The 12,037-nt window shown below is 44.1% G+C and overlaps 1 protein-coding gene across 1 annotated transcript in view; it reads left to right on the top strand.

The window, feature by feature from the left end:
* Nucleotides 1-12,037, top strand: part of LOC126482010 (venom carboxylesterase-6-like) — a 143,308-nt gene that overhangs the window by 31,219 nt on the left and 100,052 nt on the right. Inside the window, exon 4 of the mRNA XM_050105978.1 lies at nt 7,049-7,234. Coding sequence (XP_049961935.1) covers nt 7,049-7,234 — 186 coding nt within the window. The remainder of the gene's footprint in view (nt 1-7,048; nt 7,235-12,037) is intronic.

Raw genomic sequence — 12,037 nt, 5'->3', positions numbered from 1 at the left:
TGTGGTGAAGATGTCAGTAGATGACTTTCTAGTTGGTAAAATCCTCGTGTATGTATGGTGACCAAACGAACAGCATGCTTTGTCTGTTCTCCATGAGACGACATAGTGTCAAAACATATAATAAACTGCCCAAGAAGGAGATATTTAAGAACATATCACTGCAGAATCGTGTTTACAGCCAGAACTAAATCAGAAATGGAATGTAATGAGTACGAAAGGAGCATCATTGTAACAGACCACAAATTCAGAGGTTCGGTGAAAGACTTTTTTATAAATCTTTCGTTTTGTCAAGTTCATTTAAACAATGCTGTCGTAAAATTCTAAACTCAATAACTGAGGTAGCAGATTGTAATAGTAGCGCAGAGGAGACATAGTAATTTAAAGCCAACGGTACTAACCGATCATCACACGGCGTTGTCAAATATTTCACAGGACTTCCATTACTGATGAGATTTTATGACAGTACGATCTGTAAATAGGTAATAGCACGCAAGTTTTGTGCTTGTGCAGTTGCCTAAAACAAATTAATTACAACAAAGAATGACCTTTGATTGATATACACAAAACTTCATTGGTGAATGAAACATAAGAGGAACAAATTTTAGCCAAGAACACTAGCACACAAGAAGACAAGTGTCTGAACAGCGATGTTTGTTCAAGCATATTGTGAATACATTGAAATCGGAAGATGATCTGTAGCTGTATTTTCAAATGGTTCAAATCGCTCTGAGCACATGGGACTTAACATTTGAGGTCATCAATCCCCTAGAGCTTAGAACTACTTAAACCTAACTAACCTAAGGACATCACACACATCCATGCCCGAGGCAGGATTCGAACCTGCGACCGTACCGGTCGCGCGGTTCCAGACTAAAGCGCCTAGAACCGCTCGGCCACTGCGGCCGGCTGTTGTATTTTCTGATATGGTTTCGGAACGTTATTTTGTCGGTGATGCAACGAATTTAAGTTTTCGTGACAATATCATACTCGTAGTAATGACATACCCCGTATACTATCACGAGAGTTGGAAACCGAATTTTTCTGTATCAGTATCACAATGTAGCGTCCCATAAGGAAAGACTGATTTGTCGTGGTTTGAAGGAAACCAAATGTGTTTATTGGATTCATATACCCATAGGTTGCACCACCTAAGATCAGTAGGAGTAAAAAAAAGCCTTTACTATACCAAAAGAAAGATCAGACCCTGTTATATTAGTAAAAGGACATCCTAAACGCTGCTTGTTAGAGATAGCGCATTTGAGACGAAATAAAATCACTATACATGTACTTTTGGAGGTAGTTTGAATACTGGAGATACATGTATTACAGGAGAAACTTTTGTTTACAGAAAAGGTGAAATTTATTCTGTTACCGTGGCGCGGCTGGTTCTAGTTGATTCATTCTCATGCTCTACGTAAGAAATTTATCGTATTTCGTACACAATATCATAACTTTCAGAAAATTGAAATTAGAGCATCTCAGCCATTAACTATGCACATGAGGTACCAGAAATACTGCAGCGTTGATAAACTTGTACGTAAACACGACTGCAATGGTAGTGGTACTTTATGGCATGCATAATGAAAATTAGATACATATTTGTATTGTATCGACAGGAATCTGATTGTAATCATAAGAGTGAAAGGGCGTGAAACGGAAGCAGTGTTGGTAAGGGAATGAGACATGACTCTGAGCACTATGGGACCCCTAGGACTTAGAACTACCTAAACCCAGCTAACCTAAGGACATCACACACATCCATGCCCGAGGCAGGATACGAACCTGCGACCGTAGCGGTCGCGCGGTTCCAGACTGTAGCGCCTAGAACCGCTCGGCCACCCCGGCCGGCGGAATGAGACAAAGTTGTAGTCTGTCTCCCATGTTATTCATTCAGCACACTGAACAAGCAATTAAGGAAAACAAGGAAAAATTGGAAAGGGAATATAAGTCCAGGCAAGAAAAAGTAAAATCTTTGAGGTTTGCAGATGACATCGTAACACTGCAACAGATAGCAAAGGTCTAGCAAGAGCTGTTGGACGTAATGGATAGCGTCTTGGAAAGAAGTTATAAAATGAACATCAATAAAGGTAACGGAACGTAGGGCGTATAAAATCATGTGATTCTGATAGAGCCTGAGGAAATACACTAAAAGTAGTAGGTGAGTTATGTTATTTTTGCAGAAAAATAACTGACAATTTCGGAAATAAGAAGGCTAGAAAATGCAAACTGGCTGTAGCACGAAAGGCGTTTTAGGAAAAGAGTGTGTTGTTAACATCCAGTATAAATGTAAGATTCTTTTATACTAAAGACACAAAATCCTCGAAGTCATGATCGCAAATAAATTTTCATTTTATCAATTTCAGCTACGAAACTGCCATCTACAGATCTAAGATATAAAACTGCACGTAAGAATACAGCAACGTACGGCAGCTTATAGGAATCAAAATTATAGTTCCAGAATACAAAAATTGCACATACAGTTACAGCAAGATTACGAAATACGAGGTCTGTTCAAAAAATTCCGGAACTTTGTCCACAAAATTTTTCTACCCTTACCTTTTTCTTATTGTGCATGGTCTCCTTCCAGATATTCACCTCCACAATCGATACACCACTCCCAACGCCGTTTCCACTTTCGGAAGCACTCTTGACACGAATGTTGCCACAGAGCGCGAAGCGCCGTCTGCGAATTTTCTTTTATCTAGTTTATTATTGGAAATTTTCGATCTCTCGACGTGGTTTTTAGCTTTGGAAATAAAAAAAAAGACCGCAGGGGTCAGCTCTGAAGAGTATGGAGGATGAGGCATTATAGTGTTTTTGTTCAATAACCATACAACAACACGGATGAATGTGCGGGTGCGTTATCGTGATGCAAGAGCCATGAATTTTCTCGCTACATTCCAGGCTGTTTCCTTCTCACATTTCCTCGCAGGCGTCGCAACTCGTTCCGTTAGAACCATCGATTAACTGTTTGTCCGTGTTGCACGAATTTATAATGAACTAATCGTTCAAAGTCAAAGGAAACTACCAGAATGGCTTTGACATTTGATGTGACCTGACGAACTTTTTTGCGCTTGGAGAATCTTTCCCGACCCACTGCGGAGATTGAACCTTGGTCTCAACTTCATAACCGTAGATCCACGTCTCACCACCAGTTATGATTCTCTTAAGGAACATTTCGTTCTCATTTGGGGATCCAATAACTCTTCACAGATTGCGAGTGGAAAGTTTTCCTGGTTTTAACACATGAGTCATGGGGCGAACTTGGTGGCAACACGATGCATTCCAAGATGTTGTCTCAGGATTTCGTGACATGATTCAACAGAAATATTACCTTGCTGCAATCTCCCTGACAGTCAGCCTTCGATGGCATGCACAATTTCGCTTGCTTAAGCAATCATCACCGTAAGCCTCCCGCATCATTTGGTATGTCTCTGTAAAGGTTTTCCTGAGGTTACGTGCAGTATTTAATGCAGACACGTTGCTCCTGTAACTATGCCTCTCGAAATTCGCAAACTGTGCAACTCAACGTCCTACTCAATGCAACACCATACAAGAAGTAACAGACATACAATGAAACTTTCTGCAGTTACACACTAAACTTAGGCGTGTGCAGGGATGCCAATCGCGTTTCGCTCCAACACACCATTGGCGTGAAATTACGAATGTACCGGCATTTTTTGAACAGACCTCATATATAACAAAAATTAATTACAGGATACACACCATAAAAATATCTTGATTAGCGTAATTGCCAATGGCTCAACATATCATTAAATTTCTTTAAACGACAGTATTCATACAGAACGTGTAGGTAAGATAGCTTTACATCGTCCATAATCGGTCAAATAAAACGAAGGCCATAAGACTGAAAAACGTACATTAAGATAAGGAAGAGACAATGAGCATGATTATACATATTAACATAAGCCAGAAGTATGCGTTATAAGGCCTCATATTACCAAAGGCATTATGCCATTAAAACTTAGTATCTGGCAATGCAATCAGAATCTGTATTACCTCATAACAAAGATCATCATAGGTATATTATTACAACGTGCTATAAGAGAGTAGTATTGCAGTCTGTGACGATTATAATGACCAAGAAACACAATATTTGAAATAGTGTACTCTCCATTTTACACTGAAGAAAGGGCGTATCACATCCAGGTAATGCATCACATGGGGGGGGGGGGGGGGAATTCTGTCACCTATATGAGAATGTGTGCTGAGGTTTTGGAGGTTGTGTGAAAAAAAACCTGTTAGATAACATCCGCTGCTCAGCTGAGGCCGCGTATCACAAACTGGTTTTGTGAATCGCCACATCTGCCAGATATGGGCGAGCAATACCTCTCGTGAGGCGCAAGAATAGGACAGAAACACTTCGGTACTGAAAGTTTGGCTAAGAATGACAAGGAATAAGGTTTATGGGCCATTCTTGTTTGCAGAGCAAGCGATAAGGGGTATCAGACAGCTTGACATGCTTGAGCTCTTCCTGGAGAACTCTGTTTGAGTCTGATGGAATTCTGAATTCCGTTGTCTACCAGCGAGATGGGGCTTCTCTCCGTTTTGCTATCATTGTTCGTGATTAATTCAACTGCGGGTTTCCTGAACGGTGGATAGGAAGACCATGTATGTCGGCTCAGAGGTCACATGTCCTAATCCCCTCAGACCTCTTCACATAGTGTTGCTTCGCGTCCAGTAGTTCATAAGAACTACGATGTACTATTTTGCGGTAGCGCTTATGAATACATCAGACAGTGACTGCGACGTACTATTGGCCGCAGACGATGCACGTGGGCACAGGGGAGGAGACTAGCGACATATGGTGACTTCCTGTAAACTCCTTTGTAGTACGTGCGTTCAGTGCAGTTTCATCTGCTGAATGTATCATTTATCTAACAACATCACTCCATACCTGTTGTGTAACTACAATGAGGTGACAAAAGTCATTGGATAGCGATATGCACTTATAGAGATGGCGGTAGTGTCGCATACACAGAGTCTAAAAGGGCAGTGCATTGGCAGAGCTGTCATTTCCGACGTGATATGGCCGCACGACGGGAACTAACAGACTCTGAACACGAAGTGGTAATTGGAGCTGGACGCATGGAACATTCAATTTCGGTTATCGTTAGGCAATTAAATATTCCGAGATTCACATTGTCAAGAGTCTGCCAAGAATACCAGATTTCAGGCATTACCTTTCACCACGGACGACGCTATGACAGGCGGCACTTTACCGAGAGCAGCGACGTTGCGTAAGTTGTCACTGCTAACAGACTGGCAACACTGTGTGAAATAACGGCAGAAATCAAACTGGACCTTCGACGAACGTATGAGTTAGGGCAGGGTGCTAATGGATTATGCCGGCAGACGACCGACGCGAGTGCCTTTGCTAACAGCACGACATCGCCAGCAGGGCCTCTCCTGGGCTCGTGACCACACTGGCTGGACAGTAGGTGACTAGAAAACCGTGGCCTGGTCAGATGAGCCCAGACTGAAATTGGTAAGAACCGTGTGGCGCAGACCGCACGAAGCCATGGACCCAAGTTGTCAATAAGGCACTGTGGAAGCTAGTGGGTGGCTCCATTTATGTTTGGCTAATTGGAGACCATTTTCGGCCATTAATGGATTTAACGTTCCCAAATAACGATGGAAATTTTATGGATGACAGAGCTGTCACTTCACCGGGAGACAGTTTCTTGGGCAGGCCGCTGTGGCCGAGCGGTTCTAGGCGCTTCAGTCCGGATCCGCGAGGCTGCTGCGGTCGCAGGTTCGAACCCTGCCTCGGGCATGGATGTGTGTGATGTCCTTAGGTTAGTTGAGTTCACGTAGTTCTACGTATAGGGGACTGATGACCTCAGATGTTAAGTCCCATAGTGCTTAGAGCCATTTGAACCATTTGAATTGTTTGTGAATGTTTTGAAGAACATACTGGACAATTCTAGCGAATGATTTGGCCACCCTCGTCACCCGCCATGAATCCCATCGAATGTTTATGGGACATAATCAAGAGGTCAGTTCGTGCAAAAATTCCTGCACCTGAAGTACTTCCTCACTATGGACAGCTACAGAGGCAGCACTGCTCACTATTTCTGCACAGGTCTTGCAACGACTTGTTGAGTCCACGTCGAGCTGCACTACGCCGGCAAAGAGGAGCTCTGACATGATATTGGGAGGTATCCCACGACTTTTGTCACCTCGGACGTTACGCAAGTATCTCAGTGGAATATCCCTTTGATAAGCACTTTTAGTGCAGGCATGTTAAAGTCATACGTGCTAATTGCACTACTAATAACTGTGCACATTATGTCACGATAATGTTATTTTGATTGGATGTTTCTTAATACTGCAATTTTCTGTGGCTCTGGCTTGAAAATGAACGCCTGCGTTTGGAACTAGTGACCTGCATAAAATACACGCAATTTTGACAGAAATTTAAATACAAAATTATCAAATCGAGGTTAGCTGTCATCCCCAATAAAATGTTTGAACTATACAAGTATTACAGAGTTTCATTTCAACGCTGCGTGATGAGAATAAAATTGTTTGACCGCCAATAACTCAGTGCCGACGAGATTATGACCGTCGATACAAGAAGGTTGCAAACATCTTCTCTTCCGTTCCGCTTCGGACATCTGCAGAGATTGCCGGCCGGTGTGGCCGTGTGGTTCTAGGCGCTTCAGTCTGGAACCGCGTGACCGCTACGGTCGCAGGTTCGAATCCTGCCTCGGGCATGGATGTGTGTGATGTCTTTAGGTTAGTTAGGTTTAAGTAGTTCTAAGTTCTAGGGGACTGATGACCACAGATGTTAAGTCCCATAGTGCTCAGAGCCATTTGAACCATCTGCAGAGATTACGGAGCGAGCAGCTGGAGCTTTGAACCGTTTAGTTTATCCACTGGCGCACGCCGGTAACTCGGAGCACATCGACGTGAGATATTTGTACAGATGAAAGCGGGTACTTGAGCTGACCTGCGCGAGTGCGCAGGAACTTGCTGACCGCGGCGCGGGCCGACTGCAAACAGGGCGGGTTTGTTTGCGCAGGCTTCCTGGCGGCCGGGCACGCGGCGCTGCCGGGCAACTACGGCCTCAAGGACCAGCACCGGCTGCTCACCTGGGTGCGCCGCAACGCCATGTACTTCGACGGCAACGAGGGCAGCATCACGCTACTCGGCCACGAGGCGGGCGCCGCCAGCGCACACTTCCACGCCATCTCGGAGTACAGCAAGCGTGAGTAACGCACCACCACGGTGCGGCTGCAGGCTACCTGCACCTAAAGTGGCACCGTAAAGCACTGGCACACCCATCATTATACAAAGAGAACGTTAATAGAACCGACCAACTACAGGGACAGGCTCCTGACTGGAAATGGAGGAAGAAGGGTCTTATGAATAAGTGCCCGGAAAGGCATCGCTTCCACGGTGGATGGCGCTGGCGGATGACTGTTCTTCACACCAGGCGCCATGTGTTCCTTGTGTGTTACAGGTGATAGTGACAGTAGCGGTTGTCATACAGGATACAAATTACCATAATTTAACTTACACCATGTTGGCGGGCCGCTTGTTTGGAGCTTGTACTAGGGCTCACCTCAATGTCCAGTAGAAATTGGTTCTCCAAAGATTCACGTTCGTCTCTCTGAAGGTACCTATGATCACACAAGCGCCCAAAACGGGCTTGAAATGTTGTGTGATGTGGTTGGTGTCTGTGATGGTATTTGTTTTTGTATAATCGTGTTGCCTCTCGACCGTTTTTATCTGCTTGGCCGTACACTATCTCGGCTTGTTCCCGATATGCAACCGGCCCATTTTGCTGCTTACAGTGCGCTGCGTCAAGCATACACCTGAAACACACATGGAATGCACAGTACATGGTCAGAGGTAGTGTCATCCGTCAGCACCATCTACCGTGGCAACGTTGCATTTCCAGTCAGTAATCCGTCCCTGCAGTTTGTTGCTTTTATTACTATTCACGCTGTATTTTACATACAAGACAGTATTACATTTACTTAAATGCGCAGTTGTAAACATAAGGTTTTTATAGTAAAATTGGTTTCCCACAACAAAAATACGAAGGAGAATCAGACAGTAACGGGCAATAATTTTTTCCTCCCTTGCTACTGGAGCTGATACGTTAAAATTTCATGACGAGATAGTTTGAAGTTTGTGCTATAGAAGGTATTTTTGTTTACATGTGCAGCTCTAACGAGAGGAGCCTAGACTAAAAAACAAATATTGTGCGAATGTTACTGTCATCATAACGTGAAGAACAGTTGAAAGTGAACCATGTGAGGGCTGTATAAATGATTGAGAATGAAGCAAAATTTACTAGAGCTCTGGCAACATTTATTTTTCAAATGAACAAACAACCCAGACATAAATTGTGCTAAACAATTTATTGATTGAATACTGTGAACAACTAACATGGGTTTAAGACCACAGTAGGCAAGGATCCTGGGTGACAGGAGTGAGACAAGTACTCTGGCCCTAAAAATGTGGATAACGCCATCTGAATTGATCTGACGCTGAACAGACTTTGATTGTTCACATCTACAGAAGTTTCTCTATATAGGTGCACCTGAGAGCAAGTGGCGATTGAGATCTGTACTCTCTGAGAAGGCCGGAGGGGCAGTACGTTACCCTGTTTGCTTCGTGTGGCGATGTAACTTGCAGCTGCCGAGATGGGTGCGGTGGAGGCGAGACGTGAGGCGCACCTGTGAATCGATCGCTGCCACGAAAGAAGTGCAAAAATCTCACAGTCTAGTGATCAGGCTCATGGATCGCAATTTGCTCTCTACCAGTGTCGTGAAATCACGGTAGATTTCAGTGAGTCACACACCCTTTCGCTGGTTGTACAAAGGACCAATTTGGCTCACTTATACGGCAGAGCGCACAAGGATATCAAACGTCAAGACTGGTAAACCAAAAACTCATAAGTGTACCCTCGGCAAACGAGCAGTCTGCGACGTTTGAAGTCACACTGTCGCTACAGTAAGAACTTCAGCACAGGCTCCCCAGTCTAAAGTACTCGCAAGTGAAGTCAGTCTCAGGACAGGTCTCAACCAACAACCACACATGCCAGAGCATCGACCAGAAGTCTCTTACCAGACCAAAGTCCAGCACCCAAGAGCCTCACACCTCTCCAGAAAATATTCCGTTTTCCCGCAAAGTGCACGAACGATACCGCCTTCACGCCATCTTGAGGCAATCATGGGGTTCCAGAGGCGCTAAATCTCCCCTCCCATATGACAGCAGAACCAGGGCAAGAGTTAACAAACATGCGTCTTTGGGAAAAAGAGAAACCACCAATTACTGGCTTTTTTAAAGATTTTGCAGAGGGGGAAGATGATTTTCTCTGAAGTTGTGTCGCTTTCCATGCCAACAAGCTAACAGATAAGATCTTGATGTAAATCGCCTGTGCCTTGGAGCTTGTTAGCTATGATGTGTAGTAAAGATTCTATCTGCAAACGTTTCTCAGACGCTGGAGTTTCTTATACAACCGAGGCAGCAGATGTAAGTGGGTCACAGACCTTTTTACATAACAGTGAACACGAAAACTTGCGAATATTTATTACATGTGGCTCTGCACACAATGCCTGGTTTACGACTCCACTGTGTAGATGCGTTCCTTCAGTCTGTCGTCCTAGCCCAGGCTTCGGCTGGCGCCAATGCAGGTATCGTGGCATTGTTCTGCCGAAGACCTGTCGTGACGAGGGGCTGCTCTGTCTGCCCTGTATGACTGTGGGCCTGTCTGGCAAATTTTCTGAGGGATGGGTTCTCCACCAATTGCTTCCAACTGCCAACATGCCGTTTCTGTGAGCTAAGAACAGTAAAAATACCTCATGCTTTTAGCGCCCTACCAGGCACCACCAACTTCTTCTCAGGCCATTAACTTTCTAGAGTCTTGCTCAAGGTGCGTCAGGTTGTAACAAAATCTTTAATAATTTTCGATGTACGTGAAATAGGTGAGAGAGTAACTTGCCCTCTCTCACAGTGTAGTTAGATATTTTTGACCAAAGGGCATACACTGAGTGAAGTTCACAGGGACATGCGTGAGTATGGGATTGGCTGTATGGACTGTAGCAATGTCTCCAGGTGGTGTGCATTGTTCCAAGAGCGCCACGTGAACCTCAGTAATTCGTCACGCTCTGGGCGGCCGGTAACAGCTGCAATCTAGCATAACATCAGAGTCATTGAGGCAGTAATTTTGAACGACTGGAGGGTACAGCCTTGAACCTTATGGCAGCATTTCAACGTTTCCTATGGTGCGGTGCACGGTGTTGTTCGCGACACGTTGAAATTTCGTAAAATTAGTGTTTGCTGGATATCTAAGAAATTTACAGACAACCACAAAGACGTGCAAACGATGACAAACTTGGATCACTTTACGCGCCATGCCGCAGAAGGTCACGACTTTCTGGAAAGAATCGTCACCCTGAAGAGTCGTGGCATGCAACTACACGCCCAAAACCAAGCTGGTCTCTATGGAGTCGAAAGGTGCTAGTTCCCCAGTACGAAAAATAGTCAAAGTGTGTTAGTCTGTCAGGAAATTGCTTGTGACAGTATTCTAGGATATGCCAGGTGTGTTACTGGTGGACTTTTCTGAACACAAGACCAACGTGAATGTTGCAGCCTACACTAAAACTTCGTGGGCGTGCCACTACACACCAGAAAGCAAGCTGGCCTCTTTGGAGTGGAAAGATGCTGGTTCCTCAGTACGAAAAAAATCAAAGTGTGTTAGTCTACCAGGAAAGTGTTTGCGACAGTGTTCTAGGATATGCCAGGTGTGTTACTAGTGGACTTTGCTAAACACGAGATCATAATGAATGTTGCAGCCTACATTAAAAATTCGTTAAGTTGCGTTGCGCCCTTCGTGACAAACGTCGCAACATTAATACTGACTTCTTCATGAAAATGCTTGCCCCCATTTTGCTGCTCCGGTTTGTGAGAAGGTCGCCAGATTCGGGTGTTAGGTTCTCCAGAGTCCATCATAATTCAGTCCGAATCTTGCACCGTCGGGCCTTCAACTGTTTGGTCCCATGAAGAAATTTCCTAGCCGGCCAACGCTTTGTGACAGATGCAAAAGTGAAATCAGCAGTCCACAGCTGGCTATGCTTCAACCAAACGGACTTCTAAGAAGAAGGCATATTGAATCTGGTGCCACGATGGAAGAAATGTGTTGGTAACTATGTAGAAAAATTGGTAAAAGACATAAGTTAATTTGTTATTTTTTTGTTTTGTTTCCTATTAAAATATTTGACAATAAAATTATTGGGCATTACTTCTGATATTCTCATGTATTATTTTCTAAAAAGTTGTTAACTGCTCTACGCATCAAAAAAGCATTGGGACACCTACAGAAAAATATAGTTAAAGTCTAATTCACGTAACGCAATTCTGCTATCCTGTTGGCATACCGTTAGCACTGATAATAGCTTGTAGACGTCCTGGCTTGGAATGAACCAAGTTGCTAGTAATATCTTGTGAGATCTTCAACCATTCCTCTATCAACACCGTCTGAAATTCTCGCTTCCCTGTAGAATGACGTTTTCGAACTTTTGTATCCAAGTGTGCTCAAACATGCTCTATCGGGCTAAGATCAGGGGTCTATGGTGGAGTGAAAAACCCTTCTTGGAGCATTATATATCGACCACTCCCGAGTTCTCAGAGCCATTTGTTTAGAGTCGTTGTCTTGTTCAAAGTGAAAGACGCCATCAAGATCCAGCTTTTGCGCGCTGCTATGTAAATTGTCTGCAACACATCGATACATGTATGATGATTCATGACAGTAATCGTCAGCTCACCAACACCAGAGGCTCCAAGGATCTCCAGACCATTATGCTTCTTCCTCCATGTTTTACTGTAGGTTGGACAGGTTGCGACTGGAGCTCTGTATTTGGTTTGCTCCACTCGTTTTTCTTTCCGTCAGATCTACACGGGTTAAGATTGGATTCGTCATAATATAGCACAGTATTCCAAAATTCATTCGGTTTATTGAAAATAATCTTTAGCGAGAGGCAAGCGTTTTCTTCTGTTA

The sequence above is a fragment of the Schistocerca serialis genome, chromosome 5, assembly GCF_023864345.2.
Source record: "Schistocerca serialis cubense isolate TAMUIC-IGC-003099 chromosome 5, iqSchSeri2.2, whole genome shotgun sequence".
In the NCBI taxonomy this organism is placed as follows: Eukaryota; Metazoa; Arthropoda; class Insecta; order Orthoptera; family Acrididae; genus Schistocerca; species Schistocerca serialis.
The sequence above is the reverse complement of the archived record's forward strand: the minus strand, read 5'-3'. Positions and strand labels throughout refer to the sequence as shown.